At 38.8% G+C, this 16005-nt stretch overlaps 1 protein-coding gene and 1 pseudogene across 3 annotated transcripts in view; one reads left to right on the forward strand and one right to left on the reverse strand.

The window, feature by feature from the left end:
- Positions 1–305, reverse strand: part of LOC101627230 — a 40212-nt pseudogene extending 39907 nt beyond the window's left edge.
- The window catches only part of FRMD4B (FERM domain containing 4B), a 305516-nt gene that overhangs the window by 136306 nt on the left and 153205 nt on the right, over positions 1–16005 (forward strand). The window contains exon 1 of one of the 3 annotated variants that reach the window (XM_004675986.2): positions 369–646. The exons of the other annotated variants lie outside the window; for them this stretch is intronic. Coding sequence (XP_004676043.1) covers positions 485–646 — 162 coding nt within the window. The 5' untranslated portion in view covers positions 369–484. Of the gene's footprint in view, positions 1–368; positions 647–16005 lie in introns of those variants that run through there. 3 annotated transcript variants of the gene reach the window in all.

The following is a 16005-nucleotide window of genomic DNA, read 5'->3' on the forward strand; positions in this document are numbered from 1 at the left end:
GTGTGTGTGTGTGTGTGTGTGTGTGTGTGTGTGTGTGTGTGTAGGACGTGTAAACCGAGTGCGCTGAAATGCAGATCTCCTCTTTGCCTGCAAAGAATTACTCCACTTCCACCCCTCCCCAGCGCTCTCTGGAAGCACCAGGGGGAGTCCTTGCCGGCCAGGGCTTCCCGTGTCCCGGGAGCATCGAGGGCTCGCCTGGCGCAGCTTAGCGCAGCTTGCTCTGCGCTGCCAGCGGGCGGGGTGGACACTGGGCTTCTGTGTGCCAGCCGCAGCCGTTGGTTGGCGGGCGCCCAATCCCGGGGCATGCCGCTGGAGCCTGGCCAGGACACACGGTGAAAGACGAGTTTAGTGGAAGGCTTGACCTCCGGCTGCCAGCAGAGCCGGTGTCGTTGAGTCCAGGCGGTGGGACCGCTGTGGTCTGACTCTGGGCAGCAGCTGCAGGAGCCGGGTACCTCCGGGACCTGGGAGGGGGGAAGGAGGCGGCATGGCTTCGGTGTTCATGTGTGGAGTGGAGGATTTGCTATTCAGCGGCAGCCGCTTCGTGTGGAACTTGACGGTGTCCACCCTGCGGAGATGGTACACGGAGAGGCTGCGTGCTTGCCACCAGGTGCTGCGGACGTGGTGCGGGCTCCGGGATGTATACCAGGTGAGCCAGCCTGCTGGGCGCCTGAGGGCCCTTGCCGAAAGCCAGGCGCTCCTGGGAAACGAGTTCCACCTGTATGATTTTCATTCTTTTCCTCACTCCATCGGTCTCTTTTAAAACTCCTAGTGTGCTGCCTGACTGTTGGGGCAAATGCTTGGCAGCTCTAGGTAACTCTTGCTGTCAGAGATTTCGCATTTTTCCCTTCCTGCACGGGCGAGAGGGAGGGCACTTGTTAATACCAGTTTTTGGTTTTTTTCCCGACATCTGTTGTAGAGGGATGGTATACTGATTGATACTTAGCTAAGCTGGAGCTCTGCAGCTGAGGGTCTGTAGAAAGGACTTTGCGAGGCATTCAGATGATTCTTTTTTATTTCACTGGGGTGGATGGGCATTTCAGGAACAAAGATTTCACACAATTTACTGTGAGAGGGGCCTTAATGGATTTGCATTCTTCCTTTTGAATTTCGGCTTTCCATCAGGCAGCCTCAATTTGCAAAGCAGAGCCAGGAAAAGCTGATTCTGTGTCTACTAGCTTTTGGAAGGAAGGACAGCAAATTGTGAACACTTTGCAGGAGGATGATGGGTTAGGGAAGGGAGGAGTGGATGGCTGAGTGCTAGATACTTACTTTGGATTTACTCCCCACCATACAACACCGTCTTTCTATTTTTCTACGTGGTCCCTGCATGCAGGCAAAATACAGTAACTTTGCTAAACTAGGAGACTCGTGCCACCTCTTTGGAACTGCAGTTTGCCTGAATTTTTTTTTTTTCTTAAACAGTAATTTGTGGATTTAAAAGCCCTGTGCTTTGGTTGTTCATTTCTTTCAAGTTAAAATAACATCTACATTTTTAAGGAAGATTCTACCTGTTGTACATCACATTTTCTTTCCTGTGATGTGGGATAACTTTGTTATAGTTCCTGTATTCCATCTACCCAGTCTCTACTCCCAATATGTTATTATTTATAGCTCATTGTGTTCAAATTGTGTCCAGGCACCTGGTTTTGACTTGCTCCAGTCTTCCATCACCCAAGCAAAATTAGATGACAGCACCTGGGGTTAAGCTGTAAGAGTCTAAAGAACCAACAACCGCTTGTCATCCTTGACATCCGTGTCATCCTTGACAACCTCGTTAAAATGTGAGGAGCATTTGCTTTGTGTTTTCACTGCTCCTACTTTGGACAACTTGTCTGTGTTATCATGTATTTTGGAAGAATGCAAAAGGTTTAGGACTTTGGAAGCAGGTGGGGGTTGGGAGTATTTGGAGCTGTGTGTATATCACATCTGGTAACATTACACAGTTGACCTGGCTCTTTTGAAGCCAGGGGCACGGCTGTCCATCAGCCTTTGCCTTTTTTGAGAAATCACTATTCAATCTGGTTTATAGAAGTGGTCCTGATACAATTTTGGTTTTGTTTTTATTTTATTATTTATTTATTTATGCATATAGAACTGGGTGGCCAGAGGTGCTGGGGCAGTGAGAGGATTCACCAGAGACAGAGTGGAAAGCAGAACAGGCCAACTGATGAAATACACTGCTGAGGGGAGCAGCAGGTGGGTCAGGAGAGGTCTGTTGTGCCATGTGGGTCACCTCAGGGGCAGAGATCGAACTCATATTGAAGAGGCTTTAGCTTCTAGTGCTGTGCTTTAACCCACTGTGCCACCAGGGAGGGCCCAGTTTTTGTTTTTTTATTTTTGAAAAACTTTTAGAAGGAGAATCAAGTGTTGTAGCCAATCCCAGAGCCCCCATGTTTCTTTCCCCATAGATAATGGAATCTATGGCTTATCACTGTTTCTGATAGTGACCCATTCATAAATGAAGGGTATAGAAATCTGAGACTGTTGGTGTTTTAAAAGATGTATCAGTATTTTTAAGTAGAGCAGCAACTTGAGGGACTCAACTACTAAATAAATATTTTCACTTTTGTAAAATGAATGATGACTGAGCAATGGTGTCTTATAGTGTAAAGAAAGCATAACTAAAATAATGCTGATCATTTTTTGAGTATTGAATCACACGTATGAAATAATGACTAAGCTTAATATTTGTGTGTTTGGGGAAATAAGATTTAAAACAGAGATTTTAAAACTTGGAAGAGCTGTAGATTTCCTAATATACAACATAGTTCATTATTATCAGAGACATTTTATAATTGTCAAATATTGAGTAGGAAGTAATGAAAGGCAGTAAAGTGGCTAATACTATAGATTCTAAGACTTAGAAGTAAATCCTACCTCTGCCTAGCTCTAACCATAGCTAACTTTCTTTATTTTACTGTTTCAATCTCATCATTTATAAAATGGAAACTATAGTAATACTAATCACAGAAGTTGGTGTGAAAATTCATTGACATGTAAACTATATTAATGCCTAGAGCTTTTGATACATGTTATCTCAAAGTATTCAGTAAATGTTATCTGTTCTGTCAGGATTTTACTTTTAATTATGATAGGAAATCCAGTTGGAATTAAATTACAGAATAAAAAAGGACTTTTGACATAAGTGAAAAATCTGGTAGTAGCATGAATTTCAGGTATACAATGCGCGTTCCTTTCTGATTCTGTCTTGGTCATGTGTTGGCATTATCTTCAGCTACTGTCTTTCCTGTGCTAATAGATAGTTGCAACGGTTTGAGGACTTTGATTCACATATCAACCCATCTGGAAAGAAAGGAATTTCTCATAACCACAAAATGCCCAAAAATTCCCAGTTTGCATTCTGATTGGTCAACTTAGAGTCTATGCCCACCCCTGCTGCCATGCACTGATTGCCACATGGAATAGTATTATAAGCCATACATCTCTGTGGCAGTGATAGGGCCTCTGAAGGTGAAAATTATTTTTTAAAAGGAATACAGCAATAAATAAATGAATAAATAAATAGACAACTTATCTCTTTTTTATATATATATAAAGCATGGGTATATGTATAAACATATAAACATATATATATCATATTTATGGTAGTACTATTTTGGAGGGTGACTTACAAACAAAATAATATGTTATGAGTTTCCTTAAGGGGATGGTGATGAAAAAATGGTTGAGAAACACTGAATTGCATGTTTAGCTTAGGTCAGTAGGGGAGCACACCCATTTGTGAAGCTGGAAATAGGGCCCACCAGACTGCATGCCTGCCATATAATGCTAAAGGGTCAGTACATGGTTGGGATGGATTCAGCAATGTCCACTGTTCCTATATTATTAGAATCTTCAATCTCTAGGTCTTTAAAGGTAATAGTTATTTTTCAAGATAACTACAATAAATAACGAATAAATACAGTTGTAAGAATTTTGCCACAGTAATTTCAGTTAAGAGCATGGGGCCATTATTAGAATACCTATATAGTTATCCCTCAATGGTGAATTCTAAATTACAGAGGGAAACTGTGCTGCCGAATGAACAGGAAACCCACACCTAGAATTACATATTTTACTGAATACAATTTTTTTTAATCATCTTGATGATAAAAGGGTGAATATTTGTCTTGCTTCTAGTCTGAATAGTCTTGCTGGTAAGAAAATCCAGGTTCAGTCATTCTAAGAGAAATAAGGGCAGGGCAGGAGATATCCATTACATGGAATACCTGGCAGTCCCCTGAGGGTGTTCTGTTTATTCATATACTGTGAGCGTAATAAGATCACCCATCTATTCATAAGGATTTGGCAACAACATTATTGCCTTGCTGGCAAAGCCAGGAAGGCATAATTTCTGTGGAATTGAAAACTTCCTCCACTTCTCAATATTAGAGAGACAAGTACCTTAATTTGCCAACAACCATAAATAATGAAGGTTCAAGCCATAGGCATTTCTATAGTAATGCAACAGAATAAAAAGCAAGCTGAGGCTGCACTGAGGCTACCTTTTAACAAGGACTTACTTTAGGTTCAAGTTGTAGGCATGGGACATGCACCTTAAAAAAAACAAGCAAACTTGTGTTAAACTCTTATTGCTGATTTGTCTGTTGTATATCTATTCTGTTATACCTTGCCTGGATGGGTTTTGTTACAGCTATTAATTAGGTTCAATAAATAGTCAAAGTGGGAAATGATGGAAAAATATTGACAAAAGATGGGTATCTTTTGCTTTTTGTTAAATGTAGCATGTTCTAACACAGCCTTTAGGTTTTATTTGGGAGGGGGTGGCATTAGGTTTCACACTCCTCCCCAATGTCTCAAAGATAAATTTCTTGCAAAGGGGCCTCCCTGGTAGCGCAGTGGGTTAAAGCACAGCACTGAGAAGCTAAAGCCACTTCTGCATGAGTTCGATTCCCGCCTGCCCCAGAGGTGACCACATGGCACATGGCGTGGCAGACCTCTCCTGACCCGCTCGCTGCTTCCCTCAGCAGTGTACTTCGTCGATCTGCCTGTTCTGCTCCCCACTCTGTCTCTGGTGAAGCCTCTCGCTGCCTCTGGCCTGTACCCCAGTTCTGAATGCACAAATAAATAAATCTGTAAAAAAAAAAAAAAAATTCTTGCAAACCGTGAATAGTCATTGCTTCAGCAAGAGACACTTGAACACAATGTAGGTCTGGGAGACCGGGGAAGCACTCAAGAGGCAAACAGATGGTCCTGGTGGGAAGAGTGTACTGAACAGACCAGGGGCCTCAAGCTTGAGCAAATTTGAACTTGGGCAAATTGCTCTCCCACAATGAACCTCATTTCCTTCTGGGGAAAAAGAACTGTAGCACCTGTGTTATGAGATAGGGTAAGAAAATAATTTGATAAATGTTTAACACTGAGTGCCTTGCTCAGCACAAGCTCAATAAAGGTCAGCTTTTGATTATGTAACAGACTTAACAAATCCAGAGAAGGTACTTGATAAAGCGTAGTTAAGAGTATTACTATTGAATTTATAAATGACTAAGTCTTGGAAATGGGATTCCCATCTTCTCTGCAATGATTTTCAGTACGAGAGACTTTGAAATTCCTCACAACAATTTCCCATAATGTAATATGGACCTTGTGGGTTTGTACCTGTGTTCCACATAGTTGACCCACATTTTTTTTTTAAGCCTACGCACAAACCTAAGCAGCCTTGGGCAGATTGCACTAGGGTGTCTCAGGATGTAATCTCTCTATAGCTAAGACATTGATGATTCATAAACTGTTATCACCTGAACTTTGTATACCACTGTATTGGTTGATAAAGAGCATTGACTGGCAAAGACCATAGCATGAATATTCAGTGACCTGTGTACATATGTACTTTTCTGGCCCCCACTCTTCCCTCACCACAGTTCTCTGCATTGCATAGACCAGAGGCAGGGTTGGTGTACTGCTACTGGCAGCAAAGTGGCCTGCCTCCTGTTTTTGTAAATAAAATGTTATTGTCATGAAGCCATGCTCATTTACACATAGTCTGTGGCTGCTTTTACAAAACAATGGCAGGACTGAGGAACTGTCATCTCACTATTTAGAGGTGAGTAGTTTATACAAACACTAGCCCACAAAGCTGAAAATATTTACTCTCCCATCCTTTATAGAAAAAGCTTGTCAACCCCTTGATTGGAAATTGGCAACATGTTGGGTGAAGAGTAATAGAAAAAGAAAAGTCCAGAATTTAGTCATAGAAAAACAGGACTTGAAGGAATAGGTAAGAATTTTCTCATCAAAAACCTGATCCCTATGAAGGGAATAAAAAAATATTCCAGATTAGTATACAGTTGCTTTCATTGAAGAACCTAGTTGTTGGAGCCATCAGTTCATTCATTCATTTCCCATTTAATCATACCTTTAAATTATTGATAATTATCAAATGCAAATGGGATATTATCATGTCCCAGTTACTATGCCATGGTGATCGCAACACAAAGTTAAAACAAATAGCTTTCCTGATCTCAAGAAATATATTGTCAAGTAATGGAGACAGGTAAAGAAAGAGCTGAAACTCTATGGAAGGGCTTTGCTGTAGGTGTACAATGGAATCAGACAGGGATGAAGCAGAAAGGGAAAGGAGGGCAGCCAACAACTTCTTGGGGGAGGTACGTCTCAAGTGGAGACTTGAGGACTAGTAGGAGTTAGGTAGGTAAAGAAAGGCAGAGGGCATTTTAGGTTTAGGGAAATATGGCTTTTATCAGGGTGGGTCATAAAGAGTTTTTTAAGACTACTAAGGAAAGGCAAACACAGAGATTTTAAGTGAGACTAACAACTGAACTTAAACAATTTTGTACTTTAAGATTAGCATTTTGATGTTTGTCTTCAGAACCTGGGAAAGGAACAGAGGTTGATTTAGAACTACCACTGGTAGTAGTGAGGCTAACAGATTAGGAAGTGAGTGGCATAAAGGAATTAGGATTAGAAGGGAAGATAGGAAGTTTTGCCATGATGAAGCTATATTAGTCAGGATAAGATAGGTTTTGCATTGGCAACCAATAGCTCAGGATCCTAGCGGCTTAAAGCAGATCAAACCCTGTGAAATATAACTGAAGAATTGAGGCTTCGAGAAGGGAAAGGATGAGTGAAGAACAAAGGGTGTGTGGGGGAGTGGGCCCAATGGTCTGTGGTAGAGGATTATTGATGCTGCAGTGCTGGGTGTAGTGTGGTAACATACCTCTGAAGAAATGTGATTTTACTCTTCTAAATCATACAGAGTGTTATAAACCAACCTCAATTTAAAACAGTAACAAAAAAATAACAATAGAGGTTTATTTTTGGTTCACACTATTTGTTCAATCACAGATTGGCTGTGAGCCCTGCTCATCACTATCTCTGAAACTCACAGAATGTTCCTGAACATTGCCAGTTGCCATGATAGAGAGTAAAGAGCTCTTTGAACTGGCAATTAAGTCCTTGACCTCTAAGTGGCTGATGGCACTTCTCACACACAAGTCATTGGTCAGAACTGGTCATGTGACCCACTCAACCACAGCAGACAGAAAAAGCAACCCTAACAAGGAATAGTAGGAATGCTAAGGAAGATTTGACTCCATAGGAAGCCAACTCTGAATCAAAGAACAGACAGAAAACTAACCAGACTGCAGTGAGAATCAGCATCTACAAGAGGGTATAGAAAGAAGGAGGACTGAACAGAGGAAGAATTTAGGCCACAATTCAGGTTCAACAAGGGCCTCAGATAATCTCCTAGAAAGCTCTGAAATTGAATTGTTCCCAGTTGTAACAAGAACTCTGGGTCTTTTACCCCACCTTCCTCAGCCCATCTTTAGAAGTGGGCTGCCCTTGAGTAGGTGGTATGCCCTTGGGTAGGGAGCTCTCGTTAAGGGGAACAAATCTCAGAAGGAGCTGAGAGCTGTCAGCTCACATACTCCCCACAGCTTAAAGACTAAATCTGGGCAATACATCATAGCATCTTCTACAAATGCCTACACAACAGGTGCCAAAGGCAAAGCTTAAGTAAGGCCAGGCCAGCAGGAAGGAAGTAGAGAGTAAGGATTGCCTTGATGTGAAGGGGATAGAAACTCTAGCTTTAAAACAACCAATCAGGTCAGTCTTCTGACTGGATCCCACATTCTGTCCACAGGGGTTAGAAGATACGAAGACAGCTACTATTAGAAAGGAGAGAAAACTTGTCTGACAAATGAAATATGAGTCCACTTACCACTTCTTCTTCCACCACTCTTGGTAACCCAAGACTGAGATTTTATGGCAGGAAAGGAAGATGTTAAGATACCCCAATCTTGAGGAAGAAAGCTCTCTTAATATTTTAGCTCACCACTTGACATAAATAACTTTGTAAAGGATGGTGTTATATAATATCAGCAGATGAGTTTCAGCATCTTCAAAAAATTTTTTGAACCTTTGTTACATAGCTTGAAAAACACTAAGAATACATTCTCCTGCATTTTCAAATTGGTGCTTGTGTTTCTCAGTCTTTTCTTGTTGGAGTTGCAACATAAAATAACTTTCTGTTTATTCCCAATGTATGGTGCTTTAACCCCTTGTGCCACTAGGGAGGCCCTGTGTTTATTCTGAACCTTATTTTTGTGAAATCCAATTTGGTTGTTTTGGAAAAATGTAAACAATTGAAATGGGGGTTATGATCTGTGGTTCTAAATATTAAAATTAAGACCATATGACTTATAACATGGAAAGGAGACAGAAATTAAGCTCCTAAGAAAAAAATTAAAAGACATCCATATTTAGTTACATATATGTATGTAGGTATGTACATGCATTATATATATACGCATTCTGGTAGACTTGAAATAAACTTGTTTTGAAAGAGGTTGGCAAATAGTACCATTTTCTCTTAATGTTCTAATAATTTTTCAGCCTCCTGAATTTTGTATTTGGGCAAAACTTTTTGCTTAAATAACTGTTTCCTCTTTGTAACTGCTTTTATAGAGTTTCACTGTTTTCATTTAACTAATAGCTACTAATTAAAGAAAACTTTTGGGGATTATGTCAATATGCAAACATAGGGAAGATAATAAATTAAAAATCCATGCATGTATCACTCAGTTTTAAGACAACTTAATATTTTGCTATGCTTATTTCAGATATTTTTTGTTAATAGAATAAAGTTTTAGAAGCAGCTGAAATCACCTTTGTACCTTCCTCCCACCCCTGTGCCTCTCCCTAAAATACAAACCTACCCCTAAAGAATGTGGTTCCCATCCCAAGGATGTTTTCATAATTTTGTCACTTATGTTTGTATCTATACACACTAAATATTTTTTGTGTGTTTGTAAAATTTATATAAGAATGTATCATTCTTCTGCCTTATTTTTATGATTTATCTCTAAATTCATTTTAGAATGTATCCCATTGCATGAATATATCAGTCTTGTTGGTAAACATTTAGGTTTTTTACAAATTTTCAATATCTTAATATACCACATAAAAATTTTTATACTTGTCTCCTGGGCTTATGAGAAAGAGTTTGCTAGAATATACTGAAAGAGATAAATACTAAATTTTTAGCTCTTTTAGAGTAATCCCTATCTTTCCTTATAACAGCTTTTCAAGATGATATCATGAACTCTACTTTATTGGTTTTTGCTACTTATTAACTAAGAAGTCATGGTGTTAGAATTTGAGCAGAGCCCTAGCTGACTCCAACACTTTGCCCCTTGCCACTGACTTGCATTTTATTTATTAAAAAGTAAATAGTACAGAAAGATAAAATCTTTTTTATTCAGTTATTAGTTCACCCAGCAAGCATGAGGTGGAAAAATAACCTGGTCCTTAAAGTGATGCCTGTAAATTCAAACTGCTTAATAATACAAATCCTATTGTTTGCTAGGTATGCTGGATGAGTATGTTTAGTTAGGTGAATTTTTTCTGCTATAAAATATAGTACCTTTCCTAAAAGAGTTATTCTGAGACTATTACAAAATTAAATTTATGATACCTAGCTACACTAAAATCTGTGTTAGATGCATATGTAGATAAATGGATGGATGTATGGATGGATGGATGTATGGATGGATGGATGGATAGATGGGTGAACAATTAGTTTGATAAATGAATGGGTGGATACCTGAAGCAATAATTATATTCATATGCAGTTATTCATGTCTTATGCATCTGGATAACCTTTGGAGTCTAAAATCCACAAAAGATGTGACTCTTTCCTTCTCCCAACACCTGATTAGAAATGATAGTTTCAGGTCATACTAAGAAAGGGACCCACTGATGACCACATAGAGATATTACCCATGTGTTTGCAGATTCTACCATCGTAAGGTGTCTTATCTTCTTGAGTTAGTCTATAAAATAAAAATTGCCCACAAACATTTAGTTGTTTTAATGCAAACTACAACGATGTCTGCCCAAACACCTACATTGTGACACCGGCAAGTAGCTCTAGATGCCTCATGGATGACATTAGTGCTTACCTTCTAGGGCTGTTGGAAAGCATTTAAAAAGTGTTACCTATGGTTATTTCTACTTAATAAACAATTCCTATTTGTCAACATAGTATTAAGCATTTTTATAGCCACCATTTTATTTAATTCGTCTAACAACGACTAAAATAGGTATTATGAGATTGTCTACGAGCTCAAATTGGTCTGAATCCAAATCTCATTTACACAACTTTAAATCAAATGGAATTAGTCTGAAACTATTTTGCCTCTTCCTTTCAATATTTGCTTTTGCAAAGTTCTTTTCCTCAAACTTTCCCAAACTCTGTTGCCATAGCAGGAATTAATAAGCAATTTGAGACTGAATGGCTAATGCCACTTCCCTCTACAGTCTATTTTCGACAGCTTCCAGAGTGATTTTGTTAAAAGTAAGTCAGATCATGTCATTCTCCTATTCAGAACCCTCCAAAGACTTCCCAACGCTGAGAAAAAGCAGTCTTACCATAACTGCAAAGTCCTGAGTAACTGACACTCCTATCTCTGTGTTCCTCTACCCTTCCAAGCTCCCAATCCACAGATAACACTCTTTGCTTTACCCCCGAATTTTTCCCTAACTCTTTCCAGCAACATTGTCTTCCTTGCTGTGCGTCTAACCTAGCCAGCACATTCCAGCCTCAGAGCCTTTGTCCTGGGAGTTTCCTCTGCCTGGAACCTCGTCTCCCAAAAGCTGATGCCTGCTTCCTCCTCGCTCATAACACTTTATATTGCTTCCTAACCATATCACTACCTGATGACAGCAATATATTTGTCCATATGCTTATTTGTGTCTCCCAACCAGAACATTAGGTCTAGGCATGCAGGAACTTTGTTTTGTTCACTGTGGTAGCCTCAGAACCTGGAACTGAATACGTCCTTTAGAAATATTAGTTGACTAAATGAACAAAGGAATCAGCTCTGGCCACTTTGGGGGAAATGGTTGGGGTGGAGTCAGGGATGCTAGTAGGTTTTTGATGTCCAGCTAAAAGTTGGTGAGAACTTGAACTAGAATCATGGCAGCAGTAGCAGAGAAGGACACTTAAAAAGTCGGATACGTGTCCCTCCCTGGTGGTGCAGTGGGTTAAAGCAGTTAAAGCACAGCACAAAGAAGCTTAAGCCACTTCCTCATGAGTTCGATCCCCGCCTGTCCCGGAAGTGACCACATGGCGTGGCAGACCTCTCCTGACCCGCCCGCTGCTCCCCTCAGCAGTGTACTTCCTCGATCTGTCTGTTCTGCTCCCCGCTCTGTCTCTGGTGAATCCTCTCACCCTTCGCATCTCTGGCCTGTACCCCAGTTTTGTACGAATAAATAAATAAATCTTAAAAAAAAAAAAAGTCGGATACGGAGGAAGCAGAACTAGGACTCTCTGTGAAGGGTATGTTTGCATTCTATAATACGAAGTTTAGGAAACGTCATACAGGGAAAAGCCATGCCTGTTTACATGTGTGTTTAGTCTTTTCATTAAGACAAGCCAGGTTAAGCTGATTTGGAATACATTCATGTGTGCTCTCTGAAGCCTATTTCATTAGGTAAGTTGCAGTTTAGATAGCAGAGCAGGTTATTTCCTAGAGCCCCTGTGAAATGGGCTCACTCAAGGACACCAGCTCTGGTACACAGCCAAGAGCAAGTTCCTGCCCGCCTGCCTGTGTCCAGCTCCGAGTGGGGAAGTTGGCAGTTTCTTCAGTTCTTCTCAACTCTAACTGTCAAGTGATCACTGTTTCCTGTGCCCAGCCCTGTGGTTAGGCTCTGGAAAGTGCCCTCTTTTGCCCAACCAATACTGACAGATGTTCAGATCTTTTGCTTTCTTTTCTTGGCATCTTGTAGATGTCGTTTATCATTCTGATCCTGTTGCAGGTCATTCCATTCACTAAGATGGAAAGACCCTTTGGATTTGCCTTGATTCTTGTGAGAGAAGAAAATACCAGCATTTTTTCCTGGTCTTCATTAGTGTTTAATTAAAAACTTACTTTCCCCAAGTCTCTGTCTATCCAAGTGTTTTAAAATTCTGCAAACATAGGCAATATAAAGGGAATTTTACCCTTTGAGTTACAGGAGGTGGTTTTTGTGTCTAATTATCAACCTCAAATAATAACAGAATCACAACCTCTAGAACAAAAAGTAATACCAGGTATTTTCCAAATATTTCCTGAAAACAAAGCAAGTTACTTTTACTAGTCTAAAAGTAATTTGTAAGTCAAATTAATTTTTTAAGTTTGAAACAATATGGCCAGGATATAAAAAATCTTAATTCAACTCATATTTAAATTTATGGGGTTCTTAAGATTTGTGTATAATAATCTTTCTGTGTATGGATGCCAGATATAGTTCCAGCTGAGCTCATAAGATTTTGCTCTCAAATTCTTTTTGGAAAAGAGATTTTTTTTAGTGAATGTGTTTTTCCATTAATAAACTTCAGAAGCCAACTCTGAGTTTCAAATTTTTTTTGAGATGTTAGTGCCAAAGTTTGAACAGTACTCTTTATTCACAACTGAGTTGCATCAGTTTAATTTTTTTTTCAGGCTCACACATTGCATTAGATTACAAATATAGCCAAAACTTGCCATACTGCTATGGTATATATTGTTTTACTTTAACCAAATTTAATCATGTGCTTTTTATTCCTTTCTCTTGTTTTTTTGGGGGGTGGTGGAGAGGGGGAAAAGGAGCATTATATATTTTCTCTGAACTAAATAACTTGTATTTAAATGTATAAATAATATGTACAAATGTACATATACATAAAACATACAGATACATACACACATGTGTATGTAATATATGTACATATATATGTTGGTAAGTGGCTTTTTTTTTTTTTAACCAGAAACTGAAACCAGAGCCAATATGGTCAGCAACAATCTCCAACATCACTTCCAAAATTATCTCGTGACCCTGAAATAAAGAGTCTGTACCACTTATACAATTAGGTTTCATAGTAAATTATATTCTTTAGGAAGTTGCTATAAATTTTGATGAAGTTCAACAAGTAAACTACTTCATCTCTTTCTTACTTTAAAAGGTAGAAAATAGAAAACTAAAGAACAACTTATATGTTGAAAGCCCCATGTTGTCTGCAGGCTTGGCTTGACTCAGTCATCAGTGAAAGGGGCATCAATCATGTCCAGGTTGCCACACAGGTTGAGGGAAGAGTTGAGCATGAAGCAGAGACCAGTAGAGTGAATTCTCCTCAGTGGCACTTTCTTACCCTCCCTCCCCATCAGATTTCTTTCCAAGAAGTAGGTGAGGGGTGGTTATAGGCTTTAGGAACTACCAGAAACAGAAAGAGGAAAGACAGGGAAACAGCTCCATAATCAGTCAAAGCAGCTTCATTTGTTTCTTACAAACATTTAATGCTGTCATCAGTCTTAATAGATATGATGAGATGACCATCTTTATCCAAACTCTTTATGTGATTTGCACATTTGCTTTGGGAGCTAAGGAGTCAGGTGGATGTGTATCCCTATTCTATGCTACATGCCATACTAACCACATGACCAAGAGTATGATGTCTAACCCTTTGAGCCTCAGTTTCTCCATCTATAAAATGGAAACATAACATCTCATTATATTGTTCTCTGTTTAAATGAAAGAATGTCAGGTGACTGCTTAAACTGGTATTCAATAAATAATACCTACTGCTCCCCTCAGCAGTGTACTTTGTTGATCTGCCTTTCTGCTCCCCAGTCTGTCTCTGGTAAATCCTCTCACCGCCTCTGTACCTCTGGCCTGTACCCCAGTTCTGTATGCATAAATAAACTTTTTAAAGCTATCTAAAATAAGAATAAGAGAGGAGATGAATACTTTGAAGCAGAAAAATTAAATTATAATTGATCTGATAAGTTGCTCCAACCTTTTTGCAGGATAATTTAGTTGTGTCTATCCCATCAAAATGTGAGATATGTGCCCTCTGTGACCAAACATTTCCATTTCAAGAAAGCATCCAAGGCTATTCTCACCTGATCTATGTGTAAGAATTTTCATGCTTCCTTAACTGAAATAACAGGACAATGGAATTATGAATAACAGATGATTGATTAAATGATAGTCCCTCTATACACTGGAATTCCATAAGATCAGTAAAGTGAGTTAGAGATATGTATCACAGCCCATAAAATTATCAATGTTGTATATTTCTGTGGAAATGAAAACAAAGGACTGAACGATATATAAGATACAAATGTGTATGTATATACATGTTAATACATATAAACATATACAAGAAGTGTGTATATGTGTACCTGGGAGAACAGAGTAGAAAATGCATATATTAAGCCACTCCTTTTTACCCCTGGGAAATATAAGTGGGGAAAAGTTTCTAGTTCTTTCACATAAATAATTGTGAATTTAAATTTTTATAGCATATATATAAACTGATTTTTTTTTTAAAATACTGTTATTCAAAACATTTGATCCAGACTACTGAGTAGAGCATATTTCTGGAGAAAAGGGACATGTCTAATTTAATCTTGTGATCTAGAACCCAGTTAGTAATAGTTTTTACTGAAGTATTTACCTAGAGCATCAATTTTATAATTTTCATTGAATGAAGTGTAATATTTATGCTCACTGGAAAACCAGAGAATTTTGTTTCATCATTAAAGTAAACTTAAAGTCCATAAATGTAATGTTACAGAAATGTATGGCTCAGTGAGTAAGAGCTCTTTAATGTTTATTGTCAGTGATATACATTACCAGATATTCTCTAAACATAAAGCAACATATATACTATATTATATTACATTATACAGACATATGATACTACAATAATATTTATATATGTTTAGAGGTGAAGTCAGTCTACACATACTATTCATTTTGTTTTGAAATATATTGATTTCTTAGTTAACATATCTTAGTAATCTATCTCATTATTTTTCATAATTTTTATTGTGCACTCTAAGGTATGAATGTACCATGATTAATTTCACCAGCTCCCATTAATGGACATTTTATTTGGTTACAATTTTTACTAAGGTAATGCTTCAGTGAAACACCTTAAGATATAAGTAAAATGTTTGTGGGAAATTTTTTTTAATGATTTATTTATTTATGCATACAGAATTTGGGTACAGGCCAGAGGCACAGGTGCGGTGAGAGGATTCACGAGAGACAGACTGGGGAGCAGAACAGGCTGACTAATGAAAGTACGCTGCTGAAGGGAGCAGTGGTCAGGTCAGGAGAGGTCTGCGGTGCTGTGTGGTCACCTCCTGGGTGGGGATCGAACTCATGCTGAAGTGGCTTTAGCTTCTAAGTGCTGTGCTTTATCCCACTGCGCCACTAGGGAGGGCCTATGGGGGAATTTCTGTAAGATAAATACCTTATTTGGAAGGAATTTAGATTTCAAAAATTGTATGCTTCTACTGAATGAACAAGAATTCTTTTTTCCTACATTCTAACCAAGAAATTTTGAGTTACACCAAAAATTATGGTTGGTGTTATTTCATTTAATAACAGAGCTGTCCCATTTTCACAAGCTTCTTAAGGGCCATGGTGCTTGGAACTCTGGAGTTATTCTTGCCTGAAATATCAAGTGAAGCAGATTCTGTGTTATGTCACAGC

This window comes from Condylura cristata, unplaced genomic scaffold, assembly GCF_000260355.1.
Source record: "Condylura cristata isolate star-nosed mole 26May11 unplaced genomic scaffold, ConCri1.0 scaffold00004, whole genome shotgun sequence".
In the NCBI taxonomy this organism is placed as follows: domain Eukaryota; kingdom Metazoa; phylum Chordata; class Mammalia; order Eulipotyphla; family Talpidae; genus Condylura; species Condylura cristata.